This window comes from Podarcis muralis, chromosome 17 (genome assembly GCF_964188315.1).
Source record: "Podarcis muralis chromosome 17, rPodMur119.hap1.1, whole genome shotgun sequence".
Taxonomy (NCBI): domain Eukaryota; kingdom Metazoa; phylum Chordata; class Lepidosauria; order Squamata; family Lacertidae; genus Podarcis; species Podarcis muralis.
The window spans coordinates 8,139,728-8,163,133 of record NC_135671.1 but is presented as its reverse complement, the minus strand read 5'-3'; the positions used below and the strand labels follow the sequence as shown (position 1 = coordinate 8,163,133).

The 23,406-nt window shown below is 45.5% G+C and overlaps 1 protein-coding gene across 6 annotated transcripts in view; it reads left to right on the top strand.

The window, feature by feature from the left end:
- PRAG1 (PEAK1 related, kinase-activating pseudokinase 1) overlaps nt 1-23,406 on the top strand; it is an 84,056-nt gene that overhangs the window by 48,472 nt on the left and 12,178 nt on the right. For all 6 annotated transcript variants that reach the window (XM_077920896.1, XM_077920898.1, XM_077920897.1 and 3 more), the window contains 2 exons: nt 795-2,617; nt 19,290-19,447. In XM_077920896.1, the coding sequence (XP_077777022.1) occupies nt 795-2,617; nt 19,290-19,447 (1,981 nt within the window). The remainder of the gene's footprint in view (nt 1-794; nt 2,618-19,289; nt 19,448-23,406) is intronic.

The window sequence follows — 23,406 nt, the reverse complement described above, 5'->3', positions numbered from 1 at the left end:
ATTGTATTGTCTCTGTCTACCACTTTGGTCAGTGTCATGTGTATTATTATTATTATTATTATTATTATTATTATTATTATTATTATTTCTATAGTGCCATTTATCTCTAGATCTCAGGGCTCTTTAGGCCTCCTTTGGTTTCATTTCTGCAAATGAACATTTTAGGCCAAGGTGGGGGAAAGTTTTGAGTCCACCTTCTATCTTGCTCATCCTTTTGGGGGGCTGCATGCAGGTGGGGAGTAGGAGCCAGAAGCAAAAGGTGGATAACACCAGAGGCAAAATGCTCTATTCCAGCCACACAAAAGTCAGAGGTTTACAACGCACACAGACACACATATATTTCCACCCAGCCAAACAATATATCCTAGTTCAAGGATACGTTTCAGCTGGGCAAAAGCCGTTGAGAAGTGTGCAGAGCAGGACTAGTGAGAGGTGCAACTTAGGGAGCAGAGCATGGACTTCCAATAGTCCCATGGGCCACAGAGGGGCCACAATAAGCCCCTGAGCCTGAGGTTTTCCACCCCTGGATTAGGCCTGCGTCAAATTGCTTGTACCTGCTTGCACAGTAAAGTATGGAAAACCTGTGCATGGCTTGTTTGCTTCAAGATGAGGATAATTTTTTTATTTTAGAATACCTGGACAGAGGGCTTTGGCCTTCTTCTCTTCAGTGTTTAGTATTACAGCAGGACCACCCTAGTCAGTAGATCTAATTTGTTCTCTTAATAGATCTAATTTTATAAATCTCAAGTTAGAAATTACAGACATATATATAATATTTTTGCTTATCAATGCAGGTCAACAAGAGAATGCCACCCAGAAATCTTGCCTTGATGAAATCTGGAGAAGAACAAAGAGTGTGTATTGACAAATTCAGCAACAACATCATAAGGAAGCCTGTCATTCAGAATACTCCAAGTGATCGTACTTTGCACAATCCTCCAGGCCCTCCTTTGGCCGGCCCGTTGAGTCTTGAAAGCAGTGCAGAGAGAAATGTCGCCTTCAGTAATGCGGCATTTCTGAATGATATGGGTGCACGGGAGAATGGAAATGAAGTGGCCAGCAAGGAGAAGATATCCTTGCCATATCTGGGCCTCTGCCACAATTCATCCTTTTTGAGTGACAGATGCGTTGGCTCTGCTGTGGACTCCGTGGGATACTCTCCCATCCACCAAAGAGAGGAAGCGTCACTTTCAGAGAGAGCTGGTATGTTCAATTCTTCTGACTTAGAAAGTGAAGGCGGGGAGTACTGCTCCATCACAGACTATTGCAAAGAGTCTCCTGCCCACCAGGGGTTTGACAATACCAAAACCAAAGAGGTGTGGCATGAAAAACCTGTTTCAAAACTTCAGGCACCAGAGGCTGTGACAAATGCAAGAACTGAGTCCGTAGAGGTGAGTTTCAGTGAAGGGGAAAGCAGAACCTTGAATTCAGACTTTCAAAGGGGGGAGAAGCATCCGCCACACAGTTATGTATACAACCACTTATGTTCCGAAACGGACACATTGGTATTTCCCTCAGATACTGGCCGTGGCCCCTGTGGTTCGCCCAAGGGAAATTATTGCTGTCCTTCGGTTAGAGAATCAGATCAGACCGTAGGCAGGCGTATAGAAAATGCAAGTAATTCCGCAGAGCAACAGCTTTCCTGTGAAGCAGCCTCTCAAAATGAGCCTATCTATGCTGAGAGCACGAAGAGGAAAAAGTCGCAGCTAAATAATGCCAACACGCATGCAAGGTGTGATGCCTTGGCTTATAGCCCCTGTAAAGATAAACAAGATGGCCTCTGGAGAGGGAAAGCTCTCCACTTGGACTGCGAAAGAGAGTTCCAAGAATCTGTCACGCAGGTACCAGCGACTATTACCATTGTGGCGGCCCACACAGAAGATGACAACCGGACTATTTTCCTTAGCAGTCCAGACTCAGCTGTCGGGGTCCAGTGGCCAAGTCCTAGCCCCACTTCTAATTCAGATGCTAGGAAAACATCCCCTTTCTTCGAATACAGAGAAATGCCTCAAGCAAGCAGCGAGATGAGCTCAGTGGAAAATGATCCAGGTCTTCAGTCCCAAACAACTAGCAGAAATGGGAGTGGTGAGACTCCTGCTATTCCCCCAAAATTGTCCAAAGGGAGCCCGCCTAGAGGAGAGGGGCCTTTCACACAGTCTGTAAGTTCTTTTGTGGCAGAGACTTGTGATGGCGACGGCCATCGGGGTCTTGACATTCCAAAGAACGGCGCAGATAGCACAATCTTTGAGCCCACATCATCCATATGCCCTCATACGAACAAAATCTCTCCAGAGGAGTCGAACAAAGGTCCAGCGACCTTGAGCTCTGAGAGGAGGCAGAAATACTACAATCTCTCCTGGAGCAGGCAGTGCAGGATAGAGGAAGAAGAGGAAGAAGAGCAGGGGTTCTTGAAAAGCACACCAGAGACGGAAACGGAGAACGGGGCAAGCAGTCCCTCAAGTATTTCTAATTGCCATCAGGGGGAGAAACACTCTGTCCAGGAGAACAAGATTGGAGGAATGAGCAAATCAGCATCTTTTGCCTTCGAGTTCCCTAAAGACAAGAATGGAATTGAGGAATTTGCACCACCGCCGCCACCTCCAAAGAAACAATCCAGGTACAGAAAAATATGTTTTGTGTGCATGCTTGTTGGTAGCTGTCAGATGGCCAGGGTGGTTGCTCACGAGTAACCAGGCAGGACTCCGACCTGTCTTTTACAGGTTTTATTTAGGTGCAAAACTACTGTATTTTTCGCTCTGTAAGACACACCAGACCATAAGATGCACCTAGTTTTTGGAGGAGGAAAACAAGGAAAAAATATTCTGAATCTCAGAAGCCAGAACAGCAACAGGGATCGCTGCACAGCGAAAGCAATGATCCCTCTTGCTGTTCTGGCTTCTGGGATAGCGGCGCAGCCTGCATTCGCTCCATAAGACGCACACACATTCCCCCTTACTTTTTAGGAGGGAAAAAGTGAGTCTTATAGAGCAAAAAATACAGTATTTACAGTGCAGAACCCCAAAGTTCACATCTGCCTCAATCGCTAGCAGAATCTGGGAGTGTTTGTTTCCTGGACCTCCCCCAACATAATAGCTTAGTCACCCCCAGCCTTTTCCTTCCCTCTTTGCGCTTTAGACTTCTGCGCAGGGTGGGCGGCAGAAGGGGCATGCTTCCCTCCTGGCTGGCTTGGCCAGAAGCGGTGCTGAGGCTCCCATCAGCATCCTCTGGTCCTTTCACCTCTTTTCTACTGGAGGTGGGCCTTTCCTCATCACCGGAAGAGGAGCTGCTTCGCAAGATTTTCGGAGGCTCCCTGTAACACAACTGCCCCTCTGTTTCCTGCCCCTGTTCCGATAACAGTTCCCTGACAGTAGTCAAAGATCAATAAGGTTGAGATAAGCGACAAAATCCAGGAGATAATTCTCTGTCCTTCCTCCTCCCCCCATAAATCCTGTCCTCTGGTGGAACTAATATAGATGTGTCCTTTAGCAGAAATTCCATATATATGAATGTTTCATATATATGGGATTTCATATACCGTATTTTTCGCCCTATAGGACGCACTTTTCCCCCTCCAAAAATGAAGGGGAAATGTGTGTGCGTCCTATGGGGCGAATGCAGGCTTTCGCTGAAGCCTGGAGAGTGAGAGGGGTCAGTGCGCACCGACCCCTCTCGCTCTCCAGGCTTCAGGAAGCTATCCGCAAGCCTTGGGAGCCCAGCGCAACTTCCTGCCGGGCTCCCAAGGCTTGCGGACAGCAGCCTGCAGCCCGAAACCCAGGGAGCGCGGGGCGGAGCGTGCCCCGGGCTTCGGGCAGATATCCGCAAGCCTTTGGAGCCCGGCGCGACTTCCTGCCGGGCTCCCTAGGCTTGCGGATAGCAGCCTGCTTCCCAAAGCCTGGAGCGCGCAGCAGAGCGCACCCCAGGCTTCGAGCAGATATCAGCAAGCCTGGGGAGCCTGGCGGGAGTTCTGGGGGGGAAATAAATTTTTTTTCTTTATTTCCCCCCAAAAAAAACTAGGTGCACCCTATGGGCCGGTGCGCCCTATAGGGCAAAAAATACGGTATATGGATTTGTCTAGCTGATGAAATATTCTTTAAATGGAAAAATTACATAAATGAGCTTTGGTATCTATACAGTTGTATCTTGGTTTTCGAACAACTTAATTCTTGAATGTTTTGGCTCCCAAACGTTGCAAACCCAGAAGTGACTGTTCCGGTTTGCGAACTATTTTTGGAAGCCGAACGTCCGATGGGTCTTCCGCGGCTTCTGATTGGCTTCAGGAGCTTCCTGCAGCCAATCAGAAGCCGCACTTTGGTTTCCTTATGTTTTGGAAGTTGAACAGACTTCCGGAACAGATTCCATTCAACTTCCAAGATACGATTGTATGTGCTAAATTATCACTTGGGGGGGGGTAGCAAAGTACTACCATCCCATTTACTGATTAACACAGGGCTTATCTATATAACAGGCTTAAATCTGTTCCATTGTCACAGCCTAAGTACCCTGACAATCTTAGTTATGTAAGGGGCTGCCAAAAGAGAATTTCTGCCTGCTCAGTCGCCTGCCTTTTGTGGTGTAACATGTAGAATAATTCCTAGTGCTGCTTGTGGAAAGTTCAGACGAACTTCTTACTTCACATGTGCAGAACTCTTGATAAGAAGGCTATACTCTGTCTTCCAAAGAGTCTTTAACACAGCAAGAAAACCCAGGAGGTCAGTTTCTGTATTTTAATTTTTATACAGTTGTAGGGAACAGTCTGAGTGCCCTTTCATGTTTGTGTGAATTCATGTTTGTGTAAAGTGAATTCCCACATGGTGTCGTCTAGCAGTTCCCAAACTAACCCCTGCCCAACTGATCAGTTGAAAATTGTTGAGGGTTTTGGGAAACTACTTAATGATTTTTGCCTTTAAAAAAAAGCTTTTATTGAATATTTTCTTGTGTTACGAAATAAACAAATAAACAGGGGAAAGTACATACTGTATAGCGTCTCCACTTTCGATTCATAGGGTCTTTTCCACAGTTCATTAATGTTCAGTATGGGACATTAATGCCATAGACAGGGGGAGAGAAGGGGAAAAGAAATGGGGGGGGGAGATATGGGGGTATTGTTCTATTGTGCTATTGCTTATTGCTAGTGTGGGGATTTGTGTCAGCATCATATGAGTAGGTCCTTTATTTATTAATATATTTATTTATCTTTATTGGCATTGCGAGGGGTTGGAGGATCCAGAGTTTGGTTGGTTGTATTCAGTTGGTTGCAATGTGGCTTATTTGTATGGCGTGGGGATGGGGGGGGGGACATTATTGGGTCAGGTTAGCCATATTGCTTATTTTTTTTGACCTGTTGTAGTTCCCAAAAAGCACTGTGCTGGTGGGTGCTGGATTAGTTTAATCATATTTTTATTGCTGCTTTTATTTCTTCTATATTGTACTTCATAGAACTCAAATTGTAATGTAAGAAATAAAAGCAATAAAAATACAATGAAATATCAGTATGAATATTTAATGCCACGAATGTGCAGCACCACAGTTTGGGAATCCCGGCGTTGTCCATTTTATCTGAGAGGGGGAAATGGAGGGTAACACCAATAAGCAGAAGAACAAGGACTTCACATGAGCTAGGAAATAGGAGGAAATAAGGAGGTGCGGGTGGCGCTGTGGGTTAAACCACAGAGCCTAGGGCTTGCCGATCAGAAGGTCGGCGGTTCGAATCCCCGCGACGGGGTGAGCTCCCGTTGCTCGGTCCCTGCTCCTGCCAACCTAGCAGTTCAAAAGCACACAGTGCAAGTAGATAAGTAGGTACTGCTCCGGTGGGAAGGTAAACGGCGTTTTGGTGCGCTGCTCTGGTTTGCCAGAAGCGGCTTAGTCATGCTGGCCACGTGACCCGGAAGCTGTACGCCGGCTCCCTTGGCCAATAAAGCGAGATGAGTGCCGCAACCCCAGAGTCGGCCACGACTGGACCTAATGGACCCTTTACCTTTAAGGAGATGCAGTAGCCCAACATAAAATAAAATGGAATCATAGAATAAAACTGGGTTGCCCCTGAGGAAGGGTTTCCCATACACACTGGGCCATAACCTTTCTTTATAGTAATCTGTCTCCTGGCACCTTTCCAGTTTCCTCTACCAATTTTACCCAGACCATTGCAGCCCTTCTCTTACGCACCATATGGAAAATTATTAAGACCTTTTTTCTGTCTTCCGGTCTTTGGTGGCTGATGCTCTGCAAATGTAGCATTTGAGTTAGGCCTCAAAACTGGGCTCTGAAACTTTTTTTTTTTAACTGTTTTGCTGATAGATAAAACGGATGCTTTTAATGATTCAGCAATGAATCAGTAACTTCTCTGGGATTCTTTCCCTCCAACGAAAGCAAAAACGCGGGGAGGGGGTGGGGCAGGGAAAGCAGATGTGTGTCGAAAAAAGCTTCACTTGCTCTGGAAAGATCTTCATTATATTTCTCTACGTGAATCTGTTTTAAACACTTGCCCTGCTGGGTTATTTTATCTCCAGCGGCAAAGAGGAAGTCATAACAAAAGGACTTTGACTAGTTGGAAGGTCAAAGATTGACTGTGGTTAAGGGGTAATGTTCTTAGGAGAGAGAAATGAGAACCACTGGAAGCAATTAATTGGAGAAATATGGCTCTCTTGCACAGAGATTATATGGGGCTTGTCCTTTGTTTTCCATGGGGAATTCCTCTGGGTGTCTGCACCACCCTTTGGTCAGAGGCTCCATTCTCATGAGAGAGAATAATAGTAGAGTTCACATAGTGGAGTTCCCCTGTCCATCGGTACATACACCCAAGACTTTAAAGTGTACAGATTTCTATCTGTATTTCAACTTCCCCTTGTGGGTTTGTAGGGATCAAGTATCTGGCCACCGTGACACATGCTGTGGTAAGATCTGGGCTGGGTTACTGCCATGCACTCTGCACGAGTTTGCTTTTGAATAGCATCCAGAAAGTTCATCCAGTCCAGAATTAGGCTTCTAACAAGAACTAGGCCTTTGCTCTTACGCCAAGAGAACTGCACCGGCTTCCCAGTTCGTTTACATGTTGAATGCTAGTGTTAAACTTTCATACTCTACGCTAGTGGAAGTCAAGAAAGTACCGTATTTTTCGCTCTATAAGACGCACTTTTCCCCCTCCAAAAATTAAGGGGGCATGTGTGTGCGTCTTAATGGAGCGAATGCAGGCTCCATGACTTCAGCGATAGCAACGCGAAGCCTCTGAAGCGCAGTGGGAGCGCTCCCGCCGTGCTCCCGCCGCGCTCCGGAGGCTTCGCGTTGCTTTCGCTGAAGCCTGGAGAGCGAGAGGGGTCGGTGCGCGCTGACCCCTCTCGCTCTCCAGGCTTCAGGGATAGCCGCCTGAAGCCTCTGGAGCGCAGCGGGAACTCGCACTGCGCTCCAAAGGCTTTGGGTTCCTTTTGCTGAAGCCGGGAGAGGGGTCGGTGCGCACCTGGCTTCGCTGGAGAGGTGCTGCGCAGCTTTCCCTCTCTGCGCAGCGCCGCTTCAGCGAAGTGGGAGGAGAAATGGAAGGGGCTCCATTTCTCCTGCCGCTTCGCTGAAGGGGCGCTGAGCAGAGGGGGGGAGATTTTTTTTTTTTTGTTCTCCCCCTCTAAAACAAGGTGCGTCCTATTGTCGGGTGCGTCCTATAGAGCGAAAAATACAGTATATCGGGATCTGCTGATAGATCTCTTGAGTGATTTACAGTAGGTTTTGCTGAGTTTCCGACTCCCAACTATTTAACAGTAACAGCAACGGAAAGGCTCTCCTTCCTCCTCTCTAACTGGATTGCTGGTATGAGGAAAGTTTAGAAGGAAACCAGGAGTGGGTTTTGGGTGAGCTCGGCGCAGCCAGCCTTTCGGTAAAGTGGGGTGGAGCAAACTGCTTTGGTGTTAGATCTGGACTCCCCTGGGAGAGGTGGCGGATCCATCCGCTGCTGCCTCCTCATCCGCTGGCCTCCTCCTCCCCCACTCCTGCAGATCTCCTTTTGGAGCATTGTGCTGTTACAACCATAGCTGTCAACCGTCCCTTATTTGGCGGGAAACTCCCTTATCCCAGCGCCGTGTGCCGCTGCTGTCCCTTATTGATGATGTCCCTTAAATTTCCTGGGTTTCATGCTCGCCCGGCTCGGGAGGGAAGCAGCGGCTCAGGGTCCTCCGCCGCGCGAGAGAGCGTGCGCTGGCGCCATCGTCCTGGCGCGAGGAGGTGGCCTGAGGGAGGAGGAATAGCAAAGTCCCTTATTTTGGCTGCTGATCCCTTATTTTTGAGGCTGCTGGCCCCTTATTTTCAAATCTGTAAGTTGACAGCTATGGTTACAACTTCAGTGTGATTTTAAAAATGGAGACCTACAAGGAAGGAAGGGCCACAACAGGTGCATGGCACAGTGCAGTGCTGGTGTCATGAGCAGGGAAGCACAAATACTGAAACAAGGGCCTCCCCGATCCATTATTCACAATGGTCTCTTGCCTCTCACGTCATCCATTCCTTTTTTACCTTCTGAATTGTTTTGGAATAAGCCTTGATGCAAGGAGAGTTAGGAGCCTTGGTTTTTATCTCTAAATGCCCTTCCGTTCCACACCTGGACAAGACTAGTTCCTGTGAGAGGCTTACTCCCAAACCGCCATAATGAAAGATGTATCTATTTTATCAGCCATCTACTCGGTCGCAACCGTTGGAGTCTAACCTGCATCTCAAATTGGGCTGTGATCTTCACACCCCTTCAAAACCTGGCTGTTTCTGGCTTTTTATTGAACCAGCTCAGTTCTCAGTGCTTCTAAGGAGACCAACAGGCCTAAGCCATGTCTACTCAGGAGTAAGACCACTGATTTCAGTGGAATTTGCGCCTTGAAGTTCTAGTATAAAGAACAAAAAAAGAAGAGATCTCACAAGCTTCAAGTTCTGTCCTACAAGGTCTGGATCTAGGACATTTCCCCCGCATTTTGGTCTTAGGGTAGAGCCTTGCTCCACATGATGATGATAATGGTGTTGTGTCACGTAAGGGCTTAGGTTTGCAAATAATTCCCATTTCTGCTTTTCTATAGATTGTGGGGGGATGGACAGAAGTGGTTTTCCTGGTGGGGCAGAACGACAGTGCCCAATTGCACTGTGACAGCCCCATCACTTGTGCACTGACTCACTTCCACAGAAAGAAGAAACTACAGAGGGGTACCCAATGTGGTACCTTGCAGTTGTTGTTGGACTACAACTCCCATGATCCCTGACCGTTGGCCATGATGCTAAGTGGGGCTGGGAGTTATAGTCCAACAACATTTGGGGAACTGCTCCTGTATCCAGTCACAAACCAAAACCCCTGCATGAGAGCTACATTTTTATTTTTTAAGCTCCTAGGTTGCATCTTCTGTCTCCAAACTGAAATCCGTGAACACTTGAATGAACAAATTAAATTTAAATTATGCCCTGTAATTCTAGATATGACCGTTCTGAATTTCTAAACTGTTAGGTTGCGATGAAGGGGGAGAAGGAATGTTGTGAGAGAACCTTTGTCTTGATGAATGGCCCACGAGCGAGTAATCTCCGCAAAAGATAATCACCCATTTTGTGTTAAGCGGTGGAAAGGGAGGGTCCGCCTTTGTGTGTTACCCTGAAATATGCCACAGGCAACACTTAAAGAAGGAAAAGGTTCACTGTGAGAGATGGAAAGTAATTGACCACCACTTAGTTATTTTTAGCACTTAAAGCCACGACCCCTTTGGAAAGGGAACTGTAGAACAACATTAAAAAATAATGATTGGCAATATGTACATCTTCAGCCTTTCTACCTTCTAGATCCAAATTCATACTCAGATTAGGTTTATAACTTAAATTAAGGAATACGGTTATAGATAAGTGTGCACTTAATTTGGGAGTAAGTCAGTAGGACCTCTAAATATATGTGTACAGGTATAGGTTTGTTTGGGCTGCATACATTTATTTCCTTGTGTGTTGTAAGTCCTTCGTTTCTTTCAACTTCAAATGGCTTTTTCAGATGATCTCTCCCCCACCAGTTTACCTAGAGAGAAACTATGGGTCAGCCTTGAATGTGTGCTCTTCCCTCTTTAAAGAGGTTTCAGTCTTGCAGATTCAAGGTGATCCCAGCCTTTGTCCAGGTAAACATGGGATTTTATGGTGAGGGTGAGGCAGGGGAAACATCATATAAGCCCAAGTTCTCTTCCAGTCGGTCGTCTGCTCACAATTCTGAAGAGTGATCAGTAACTCCAGGGTAGCTCCCAAGGTTCAATTATCCCAAATTCATGGATGGGGAACCTCAGGCCCAGAGGCCAAATATGGCTGCCCAGGCCTTCCTGTGAGTCATCTGGAACTTAGCAGCCCTGCTTTGCACCCTCCTTAGATGACCATGGCTGTAATATGTCCTTGAACTCTGATAATGTCTCCTGCTTGCCTGAATGGAGGATGAAGAGGTGTGTGAGAGAGTGTGTATAGAAGCCAGCTGTCAAGGGGGTTTCCCACCCAAAGAAATGCACATGGCACATAGTTAACTAACTATTGTCAAAGATAACACAGTTCTGGATTCCTATGCACACTAATCTAGATTCTAGGCATTTATTCCCGGATCCATGCTCTCTGGCGCAGTTGCAGCAACCAGGGACCTCTCGCCCTCCACCGGTTTATGTACCTTCCCCCGACGGGCTGCACACGTGCAGCCGGAGACTACGCCTGCATAGAAACTTCCTCTGCTCTTCCCTTTTCAGTCCCCTCCTGGTTCTGGGAGACACTGGTGCAGAAGAGGGTGGGGAAGCACCTGGCCCTTCACTTGCCTGACCTACCTTTTCCTCTGACCCATCCTGTGCTCCATGCTCCAGCTCTGAAGCTTCTCCTGCCTCTGACTCTTGCCTCCTAGCTGGTATAGTTCCCTGCAAATCACTGACCCCCTCTCCCGAATCAGACCCTTGCCTGCTTTCCCATCCGTGTCCTGTCAGTCCATCACACTAAGCCAACTGTACAAAGGTAAAATTCAGAGTTCCTTCAATAGAGGTGGTAGAATTGTGCACGTACATAACAGCTCCCTGTGTTGGGGATGTCTTAGTACATGTATATGTCTTTCATTTTTGCTTTGCTATCTGGTTTGCTTTGTTAATACCTAGCAAATTATGTGTAGAAATGAAATTTATAAATTACCGTATTTTTTGCTCTATAAGACTCACTTTTTCCCTCCTAAAAAGTAAGGGGAAATGTGTGTGCATCTTATGGAGTGAATGCAGGCTGCGCAGCTATCCCAGAAGCCGGAACAGCAAGAGGGATTGCTGCTTTTGCTGTGCAGTGATCCCTCCTGTTGTTCTGGCTTCTGAGATTCAGAATATTTTTTTTCTTGTTTTCCTCGTCCAAAAACTAGGTGCGTTTTATGGTCTGGTGCGTCTTATGGAGCGAAAAATACGGTATTTCTATTTAGACTGCCTCTGCTGGATACTTCCAAGTGAGAAGTAGGAAGGCCCCTCAATAATGTCTGGACTTGCTGCAGTGTGCCAGGCATGTTGCTGTGTGCCCATCACAACACAGATCCAGCTCAGAATATTTTTTTTCTTGTTTTCCTCCTCCAAAAACTAAGTGCATCTTATGGTCTGGTGCGTCTTATAGAGCGAAAAATACGATATTCAGTTCTCTTGGGGAAATCCCACAAGATAAAACCTTAGAAGGAAAGGGGGATCCCCACCCCAATGGAAAATGCCCTGTCATTAGCAACAGAAGTTTAGATTAGGCCCCCTCAAAAAATATAAGGCTCTATAGTTTTGAAAAGGATCTTTGCTTTATTCACATGTAGAAATCCCTTGGTCTAGATATGTCCACATTTGTGTTGATTCATTGGCCTTGGTTAGCAGAGAAGAAGCAGTGCCATATATACTTTGGAAAGCACAGGAATATAATTGTGCCAGTTCTCCCACCTAGGTTCTGCAAAAGTGTCAAACCTGGCACCCCATCTCCTCCAAATTTTCCTGCACACCCTCAGGCGCTGTGTATTTGGCATTGCTCGTGACTGTAAACTATAACAGAAGAAGGAAAACTTTAGCACACTTTCCATATTTTCAGGGGAAATGTACTTCTTTCATTTGTTGATAATGAAATGTGGGGAGTGGAGGAGGTTATGAATCCAAATGAGGGCTGCTGACCTACTTGAGAGTAAACCTAATTGAATTCATTGGGATTTAGGAGTAGGCGGGTATAGAATTGCACCTTTGGAGTGTTTGGTAATGTTCGCTTGGCTCACCTCAAAGGTGCCAAGAACTCCACTTGTTTCAAGAACCACACTTGACTGGAACTTTTGTCTCAAGCTGTGCAAACAAAATGCATGTTGTTCCAGTTTTTTTATGAGCAAATGGTTTTTGGGATAGTGAAATACAGGAAGGGAAGAAATCAGTTTCTACCTATCTTTTATTTAGGTTTCTGTACTTTAAATATGTTACACACTTGAACTGAATGTGACATCAGAGAACAGGATTTGATCATTTTTGAGGTGGAAGAGATTTTATAGTCAAGTCTATGACCGAGGCTGGAGTGTGCTGTTAGTTTCATTGCATTCTTCTGACTTTACAAGCTTGGTAATACAATATTTATTGGACTGGTTGTTACAAAAGTACAAGCTTTTTCATTTCACAAACCTCTTTTCCAGGTATAGAAAGGGAAATTTTGTCTATAAATGAAAAGGGATGCCAACTTCTTCGTATGAATTGGTGTTAAGAGAAGGTTAGAGGTGTGCAGCCAATCTTTTGGCTGGTAAATTTCAACACATATTAACCCTGCTCAGTTGGAGGAAGACCATGGAAAACTATTTTTTCACTTTGTCCTTGATGCCTGCTCTCTTGTGCACATACTTTCTTGGTTCACACATAACAATAAACCATGGTTTATTAAACCATGACTTACTAGTGATACCCTGCCCAGCACCTTACCACCAACAAACCTCAATCTGAAGACATGGCTTGCTGCCAGCTTACAAGACTTTGTCAGTTTTAAGTATGGCTTGGAGTTACATGTGAACCCAGCACCCTTAATCATGGTTTGTTTCACCACCGCACCTCGAAAGCTCACCAAACCTCAAAGGCAAGAGGCATGAGCAGCTGGAGAACGAATAGCACTTAGAGCAACAACAAAAGAACAAGCTATGGCTTGTGTCATCATCTGTGCAACATATCATGGTTAACTCATGGTTTGTTAAGCAAACCATGGCTTAAGGAAACCACGGTTTAGGATGATGACTAAACCAGGCCACTGAGTCCATGTTGTAGAGCTTGAACAACCATTCAACCCTTGTCCAATCAACAGCTAAACAGCCAAGCTTGTGTCAATTATCTCCCTCAAGAGCACACTCACATCTTTAAAAGGTAACTTGATAAATGGCTCTGTTAGTGATTGTATTAAGGTGTCAGAAGCACTCTTGATTTGCTGTTTTCCAGAGAGTAGTCCTGTTGTTGGAATCACAGTAAGCATTTTGCCACACTGCTAACTCCCTTGTGTTTCTGTAATGCTAACATGCAGAATATAATCTCGCACAAAATTTGAAATTTGTTATGCCGGTTGGCCTTCCCATGCTTTCTGCCATTTTGCTCTAAGCTAAAGCCTAGGAGCACAGAGTAGGCAGTGGAAATGCCACCTTGATGGCAAACACTAAAGAAGCTTTCACGGCTTTGCAAGACTCCTGGAAAGAAGTACAGGTTGTTTAATTGTATCGCAAATGGAAAAGAAAAGGTCAGTTTGAGAACTGTACATTAAAGCAAAACAATACCAGTAAAATTACACCACTTGGTTTCCAGTACAAGAAACGGTGAGTCTTTCAGCAACTCATTTCTTAGACAAGAAAAGGGAAGGGTAACACCCTGGGAAACTGGATAAGAATTCCTGTGATTCTTATTTAGGCAAGACACAGTTGGGAGTTTTGGACTTGGCTGGCAAGTCCGCTCTGTTTATTAGCAAAAATCCCCATGAAGTATCATTATGTTTTGCTCGTTTTCAGTTCCAGTATGAAAAAAAAAAAGCATAGATGATCCCTGTGTTTTCACCCCCTCTCTGCCCACCTGGTGAACACACTGATCCATCCTCTTGTTACCTCCAGTCTCACCCTTGAACTCTTGTAACTCTTGTAACCTTTATCATCTCTCAGTCTTCTCACCTCTGTCCAAAACTCCCCTTTCCAAAAAAACCCATTGCTTATCATTGCTCTGATCGGGTGATGCACCTCCTTCAGTCCCTGCTTTAGCTTCCCGTCACCTTCTGTATCTGTCATGAATTCTGTTCTCACCTTTTGAGGACACTTTGGCTGGTATTTCCCTGTCCTACCCACTGAGACTCTCTTATTCGAGCAAAAAACGGTACAGGCTCAGCAGGAGTTCAAGAACAGGGCAGGAAGCTCAGAATTGGACAGAAGCAACGAAGATGTCCCAACAAGGTTTCCATGCCCTGCTCGCCAAGCTTTTAAAGACGAGGCATGGTGTGCTCATTTGCAAGTCTCGCTCGCCTTGCAGGATTGTGTGCTCCCCTGGGGTAGGCAGGCCTGCTCCTATGACGGTGGCTACTGGTTTTAGGTGACAAGACTGCACCCTCCTGTTCAATTGCTTCTGCCTTCTGCCTTCCTCCTTCCTCCCTCAGCCTCCACTGAGGCTCTCTGCTCTGCAGGAAGGCCAGGGACGACAACCACCATCCCTGCTCCCCTTTCCAAAGCAGCTGAAGATGGGGCAGATCCCTCTCCCTCTGACCCAGTTCCTCATCATTCAGTCTCATCCCCCAACCAACTATTCCTTTCTCCTCCTGCTGCATCAGAGACTGCCAGCCCAAACACAGATCCCAACAGCTCTGTGGGGCTCATGGCATGAATCTCAATTGCCACATTTTCTTAAAGTTATCCTCATTTTGTAATTTAGCATTACAGATACTGTACCTCTCCTCCCCCTTCCCTACTTCCCTGACTTTCATCTCTGCTGTTGAAATTTCAGATGGAAAGCTCTCCTGAGCAGGGGTTGCTTTTGTCCTCCCCAATCCTCCAGCCCGTGTGTGTGTGTCCCTGAAAAGTGCCATGTATATTTATTTGTTAGATGAAAAATAAACAATACTTTACAGAGAGTGCTGGAGGTTATTATCTGGTGTGGCAGTAATAGGCAAGGCCAAGAGCGGCTGTTCCCCAAGCAGCGATGATTTCTGTTTCTGTTTTATCCCCTATTCAGAAAGTGCATTTTGTATAAGGCACCAGGGCAGTGGGAATAAAGAGAGCTCTCCTCGCATATATGACTTCACAACAATCAGGGCTGTACTTTGCAAATGCAGCTAGCTAGCTTCTGAAAAGATTTCCAGTCCTGAAATTGCGCCACTGAATGCTTATGTTGCTCTGCCAGTGTTGATGTTAGGATGTCAAACCCTCCTGAGCAAAAGTTTGATCTGGTATTGCACCATTTACTGGGATGGTAAGTTAGTCTGATCTGGTTTTAAACCATTTGCTGGGGTGGTATGTTACCTATGGTTAGCAGGTTCCAACTATTTTTGTGTTGTTGTCTTTTGCTTTTTTAAGTATTTTTTTTTTTAAATCGGTATCATGATTTTTAATAATTTAGTTAGTTGCTTTGTAGATCATTACATTGCAAAGTCACAATGCACGTATTTTAATAAATAGATATTAGCATGGATAGATAACATGGATTTTGAAAGAGACAACTTAGACGTGCTTACCTGGAAGTAAGCCCTATTGAGCTGGTTGGGAGTGGCACCCAAGAAAAAGTTGCATTGGATTGATCCATTTAATATATTCGTTTCCGAAAAATCAGGAACTAATAATTTATTACAGAATTGATAATATGTTGTGTGTAGATTGTGTGTCAGAGAAAGAGAAGCCCTGAATGAATCTTGGATATGGAAAAGGTTATTGGATAGGGAAATGTGTGCCTTCTCATTTATGATTTATTTGGCGTTCCTGCATTGCAGAGGGTTGGACTAGATGACCCTTGGGGTACCTTCCAACTCTAAAATTCTCTGTTTCTATGATTCTAATCCTAACCCTTAAATGAAGCTTAAGATGTGCTTGATAACGAGGCCAATTTAGAGGAAAATAGAAAATTGTATTAAGGATTATTGCTTATAATATGAGGTGCAACTATGAAAGGAGGCTTCTGTAACGTTAATTCCTGCGGGGTCTTTTTGTATATTTTTCTTAAGCTCTGACTATGTTGGAGATAAGAGTTAAAAATATGAAAGTTTAAATTATCTGTCTCTTGCCTGTTATATCAACACGAAGGGGCTGTTTCATTATAGAATATAAAAAAGTGGCAAAATTTCTCTGTGTTTGTCTATTAGACATTTTTTGTTTTCTGTTGTCCGCTTTAAACAAAAAAACGATTTGCTTAAATATGGTTCCCTGACTAACCAACAGCCAAGATAGCTAACAAAATCCAACATAAACAAATATAAAACCACAACAAGCTTGCTAAAAATATGAAAAAGCAAACAGTCAAGCAAAAAGAAAGCAGCAGCAAAACACAACAGTCTACGTAGTACTGAAGTCACTTGCATTATCCTTCCAATGCCATCCAAAATAGCCAACTTGCTCAAAGACCAGTAATGATAGGTCAGTGGAGGGTGTTCCACAATTGTGGTGCCATGACCCAGAAGGCTCTGTATAATCCGCTCATCAGACATTGTAAGATGGAGGGCTGTGGAGAAGGGTCTCTGAAGTATCCTGTGTAGTCTGGCTCACCTTAACACCATTAGAACTGGGGTGACCCTCCAGATGTTTCTAGCTTCCACCCCCCATCATGCCTGATCATTGACCACACTGGCTGATGGAAGTTGGATTCCTAACACCTGGAGGGACAAAGGTTCTCCATCTCTGCATTAGAATGAAACCTTCAGGTTTCTGCCATTCCAAAAAAACACACACAAAAAACCCAGCAATCCACAAAACATAATTGGACATATGTATATATGTATGCATATGTATATATTGCATGAGTTGTTGTTTTTTTCCAAGGAAACACATTGGGTCAGATAGAAATGAAATGTAAAAATTATACAGTCAGTTTAGTAATATATATTATTATAAGGATATCAGACAAGTTTAAGGCTGCATATCGGCTTGAAAGTTAAGTTTGACTGAAATGACAGGGAATTACAAAATTGTGCTTGGGGATTGGGGGCTAAGCTGTTTTATAAAGAACATTAAATAACCGAAAAGAGATAATGCAGAAAAATAACATTGTACTGTTGGCGTAATGGGGAAATGAAATTGTAAATCGTGGTAAGAAAATAAGCCTTGTGAGCTTCTGTTGTGATCCTTAGCTACAGATAAAGACGTGTTGGGTCAGTAGGCATTTGTTTGTTCTTTTTTAATCAAAAAGACATTGTACCTTGGAAAGGAGCTTTCAATGCAGTGCTTCGCTTGCTTTCTGCAGATATACTGTGTGTAGAAAACAAAAGCAAATCTATTGTTTTGCCTTCTGCATGCATGTAGAAACCCCCTGAGCTAGAAATGGAGGAATCCTTTGCAGATGGAAGATTAGCTCTGTAGATCAATTTGAGTCCTTTGGGGAAAAGGGAAGGATATAAATGGAATAAAATTAATAAAGGTTTCCTCTATAGAAACGTGCTACTGCGGCAATACAGCGCCAATAGTCAGGGATGCAAAGGTAATGTTGTACAGACCTCACTAAGAACAGCGTCCCCAGCATTGAGGCAGCCTGTTGAGCTTGCATTTGAGTCCTGTAGTTGCCTTTGAAGTGACAGCTTTTATTGACTTGTGGGAAGGCTTATTTAGAAAGAAGAGCACCAGCGTGTCACCAGAAATTGTATCTTGGTATGCCTGCTCAGAAATAAACTGCTTTACTTCTCCCAAGCCATCACATACCAAGGTGTTGACCAAGCAGTGTGCTGAGACCATTCTCTGATTTGCTTGGCCTTCTCACTCTCTCTTACCTCGTGTTGTTCATGCATACAGGTGTGGCTGAAGTAGGGTGGGTGGGTAGGGTGGCATGCTCCTGGTCTCCCAACAGCAACACCTCCACCAATAACTGGTAGCCGCAAGCAGTGTTAGAAATTAACCAGGTGTGTTTTGCTGCTGGCCTGGGTCCAGTTATGACTACATGGAGATTTCTGGGCGCATGTTTGGCAACCACAGTTTAATAACCTCTGCCTTAGTTCATAATAAGTACCATTTCCATTTCCATTTCCACTGTGTGTTTCTCCTTCTTGCATATTGGGACAAGTGAATCATAGATCTTAGAATTGTAGAGTTGTATGGGACGCGGGTGGCGCTGTGGGTAAAAGCCTCAGCGCCTAGGGCTTGCCGATCAAAAGGTCGGCGGTTCGAATCCCAGCAGTGGGGTGCGCTCCCGCTGCTCGGTCCCAGCGCCTGCCAACCTAGCAGTTCAAAAGCACTCCCGGGTGCAAGTAGATAAGTAGGGACCGCTTACTAGCGGGAAGGTAAACGGCGTTTCCGTGTGCGGCTCTGGCTCGCCAGAGCAGCGATGTCACGCTGGCCACGTGACCCGGAAGTGTCTCCGGACAGCGCTGGCCCCCGGCCTCTTGAGTGAGATGGGCGCACAACCCTAGAGTCTGTCAAGACTGGCCCGTACGGGCAGGGGTACCTTTACCTTTACCTTAGGGTCATCTGACCCATGTAGTGGTTAAGAGCGATAGACTCGTAATCTGGTGAACCGGGTTCGCGTCTCCGCTCCTCCACATGCAGCTGCTGGGTGACCTTGGGCTAGTCACACTTCTCTGAAGTCTCTCAGCCTCACTCACCTCACAGAGTGTTTGTTGGGGGGGAGGAAGGGAAAGGAGAATGTTAGCCGCTTTGAGACTCCTTTGGGTAGTGATAAAGCGGGATATCAAATCCCAATCCAAACCCCCTGGTGAATAGACATTCTGTTTCAGCGATCGTAACCTAGGTTTAAGGTGACATTTGGCACCTAGCTTCTATATCTGAGTTTCTAACACTGGTGGTGAGGTGGCTGGAGGGTCTGCACTGTGTGAGCAAACCGGGGAGCCGATCCAGTGCTCCTGCCTGTGTCCACACAGCACTGATCTCTCTACCACCTCTCCCAGTAAGGAGTAGCAATGCCGCTGCTGGGAAGCCAAGTGTGTGCTGCTGCCCCTCCCCACTAGCTGCCCCTGCATGTGTGGAAAAAGCAAACAAAAAACCCTCAAAACAATATTAGGACAAAAGAAATAAGAGAGGAACAAATCAAAACAGGATCACAGGTGTTATTGTGTAGACATAGCCACATTCTTCAAAATCTGATGCAATGTGACTCTTGTATAAATTGCTGTTTTCTCATTACGTATTTCCCACGTTTAATCTCTAGGCATTTTCTAAAAATGAACAGAAGCAATTCTGAGTTGGAGAAGCTGAGCAGTGATTCTACAGAAAACCTCAGCCCTGCTTTCCAGGGAATCCACGTCACTTTCACCGCTGGCTCCACGGAGAGTTTGAATTTGGACACAAATGCATTCGGCAATGGAGGTAGCTAAAAGTTGTGTGTTAGTGTGGGGCTGTGGGGTTAATGTACGAAACATGTTCTGTAAATTGTGACATATTGACCCAGTTTGCACGTCACAGTAAACCATAGTTAATGGCCTACTGTGAATATGGAGGTAGCTCCTGCCTTGCTGGCCCCTAATTGGAGCAACAAGCCATAATCCCTGTCTTTGTGTTATATCTGACTGAGAGATTATGCTTTATTTCACTCAAACAAACCTTGATTAATAATATAAATGAGTTTGCAGCAAACCATTAACTATGGTTTACTGTGTTGTGTGAATGTAGGCAATAAACAGGCCCTGTAAAGTTGCATTTGGAATTTCATTTCCCCAGGGAAGCTTTACATGGTCTCTTCTTTTCACCCTTCAGGTGGGTATAAGCTGTCTTTGGTATCCATGATACGTTGCTGTTTTGAATGCCCATTTATTCAGCTTTGTTGCTAATGTGCCAAACTATCCCAAAACCAAATGGAACCTTTGAATGAATGACAGGACAGCATAAGTCATTACTACAAAAGCAGTCGTAGAACTTTAAAATATATGGGCTGAATGTAGCTTAAATTCAAGGTGTCTGGCATTTCTTATGATGAAGTATCAGAGCAGTTGGAGGACCATGCTTCCTGTGATGTCACCGAAATTAGGAGCATCTTCATAGTAGTGGAGAAGACTACGTCCGTGTTGGGAAAGGGATAATAGTAATAATAATAATAATAATAATAATAATAATAATAATAATAATAATAATGCACTGCATGTGAATTGTCCTAACTTTTCAAATATCTTGGGCTTGTCCTACAATAAGGTACTACAAAGTAAAGAAAAAAATACTAAGTAAAAAAATTCTCTGAGTCCTCACATAGCTTACCATGTTGCTTAAATATTTACCCTGTTCCAGCTTCGCTGCTCTTTGGCAGCCAGTGCCCAGTTCTGCGACAGAGAGCCAGGTTGTCTTCAGAAACGCTATGCAATGTTAACTCCACCTTCCAATAACATTCCTTTACTCAGTTGGATAGCCTCATTCACAGCGGGGATATACAGGTTGCATTGTGCTTAGCTTGCAGAGCTTAGGTAATTGTAATAAAAGTCACTTTGGACTTTCCCACTTCAGGGCTAGCACCAGAACTTGATGGGTTTTAAAATGAGGAATTAGGGATGCACGAATATCCCGCTCTTCGACCCAAACATGAATTGCCTCCCCCTTTCCATTCAAACCACAAAACCCCTCAAGCGATTCGGGGTGGGTTTGATGACCGTAAAAACACCCAGGGAAGCCTCATTCCCAACATGCTAGCAGAGAAAGGACTTCTCTTCTACAGCATTTATTTGCTGGCTGAAGAAGAGGGGGCTTCCCTTTCTCCATGGTGTCAGGAGCCAGAGTCAGGAGTAGGCTAGAAATAAAACACCCGGCGTCAGCGAAGTTAACTCTTTATTCCAGGAAACCAAAACAGCGCAGGCCTAGTGATCATAGCAACTCTTCCCAGTAGGTCTTGCCCATATGAGGATTGAAGGTTCTCACGATCTCTCCACTCCCTAAGACTCCTCCTCTGCCAGGTCCTTCCCAAGCAAATGCGGGCTCCATCTAGTCTCTCATTGCTCTGCCCTCTTCATTCCTCTACATGTTCTGGGAGACCGTGTAAGAGGTAAACCCTTGTTACGGCTATCGGTGTGGTTGCTCGAGAGCGATCAGGCTTTTCAAAAGCTTTCTTATTGGTGCAAAAACCTTTACAATGCAGAACGCCTCTATTCCATGTCTTGCTCACTCACTAGCAGAATCTGAGAGTGGGCAGTCCTTAAACTTTTCCCCAGCAGAGTAGTCTCTTAACCCCCAGCCGACACCTCCCCTCTCTGTGCGAAAGCCAACTGCGCAAGGAAGGCTTGGGTAAAGGGGGACCTCCCTCCTCCCCGCTCTGCTCAGGCAAGATGTCCTGGCACCGCCTTGCATCCTCCGAGCCCTGCAGCTCTTCCCCACTAGAGGCGTGGCTTCCTTCCTCCGCTGAGGAAGTCCTGCTCCCCAAGATTTTTGGAGGCTCTCTGTAATCCATCTGCCCTTCCCACTCTCGCCTTTGAGCCAATGGCAGTTCCCTGACAACCCTGTTACCTCTTCAGCTTCCGACACCTCCTCCTCCCAGTCTGCTCTCTTTTCTCCCTCTGACCACTCCTTGTCATCCCACCACCAACCCCCTGGCTCTGAGCCTACTTCCCCTGGGGGTTTCCTTGGGGGTTCCCCAGCTGGTGCCTCCCACCATTCCTCTGCACCCAGCCAGCCCATGGCATTGGTTGGCATTGAGACACAGTGTGTTCTGTGGGTGGGGAAGAAATTGGATTCAGTTCACATTTCATGGCAAGTCTCCCAAACTTGCACTGCAGCCAAGCCGTCCTTCAAAACCCACACTTCTCTGAATTTCCTGATGAAATTCTCCAACTAGATAATGTATAGGGAAAACGTATTATGTTAGAAGGTGTATTAGGTAAAATTGCACACTGAAATGCTGGCAAATTCTCGTGAGGACTTAAAAAGAAAATTGGCAAAGAGGTGCCGAAACGTGGAGAGCTAAACTTAAGATTGGAAAAGTAAGAAACGGACAGATTTGCCCATCCCTACCCTGCAGAAGGGGGTTGGGGGGGTGGAAACAAGATAGCTTTGCCAGGAACCAACATGGCTAGCAACAGTGCTTCTTGGGCAAAGTGCCTTGCTTTCCCCTTCACGGCCTGGAAGACTCTGCTCCATGCAAAGCAGGAGAAATAAAGGCACTCTGCCCAGAAAAGAAATAAAGCTCCCGTTAGGCAGGCCATCTTGTTCCACCCTGTTCTACAAAGAAGGGGAGGCTTGAGGGGAACTGTGCTTCCCGCCCCGATTTTGCTTGTAGAAATCAGATAGGGTTGTTTGCCTGTTCATCCCTAGGATATAGGGAACATGTCTGGCAGGATTTGTGGGCAAGATGATAAGACTCCCCATTTTAGGAGAGCTTGAGAACAAACCTTGTCATGCCTGGCATAAGCAAAGGCTTGTGAGGAGCTGCTCTCCTGGTCACTTCTGCTTTTCAAAAGTCACTTATTTTAGTTTACAGATGGCTAATGTGGGCATAAGGGATGCAGGTGGTGCTGTGGGTTAAACCACAGAGCATAGGGCTTGTCGATCAGAAGGTCGGCGGTTCGAATCCCCGCAACGGGGTGAGCTCCCGTTGCTCGGTCCCAGCTCCTGCTAACCTAGCAGTTTGAAAGCACATCAAAGTGCAAGTAGATAAATAGGTACCACTCTGGTAGGAAGGTAAACAGTGTTTCTGTGCGCTGCTCTGGTTCGCCAGAAGCAGTTTAGTCATGCTGGCCACATGACCCAGAAGCTGTCTGCAGACTCTCTCGGCCTATGGATATGCGAGATGAGCACGCAACTCCAGAGTCGTCCGCAACTGGACCTAATGGTCAGGGGTACCTTTACCTTTAATGTAGGCATATGCAACCACATCACCTATTTTAAACATGTTGTGGCTTAATAGCAGAGCCATGTGTGGTGCAGTGGATGGAGACTTGAACTGGGGAGACCTGGGACTCAGCTCTGAAACTTGCTGAATGACCTCCACTGTCAGTCACTTTCCCTGAAGATAAACTAGACATGGTGATGATGGCAGGACTTAATCCAGCTCCAGCCTATTCCCTATAAAGGCAAGGAGGAGCAGAACCCCAACCCATCTTTTCCCACCCAAAATCTCGCTGTCTCCTGGCAGGGGTCACATCCAGACATGGACTTCCACAGAGGAGAAAAACAGCTTTTAAAAAGTGGTTTGGGGGTGAGGAGGAGGCAGGCAGATGGGAGGGAGCCATTCAGTAAATTATAGAAAGGATCTAATATTACTTGAGTATCAAAAGCAGATAGTATAGCCCTGTGTGACAATGGCAGGGAGAAGGGAAACCCATAACTAAATGTGAATTTACATGGAACTGATA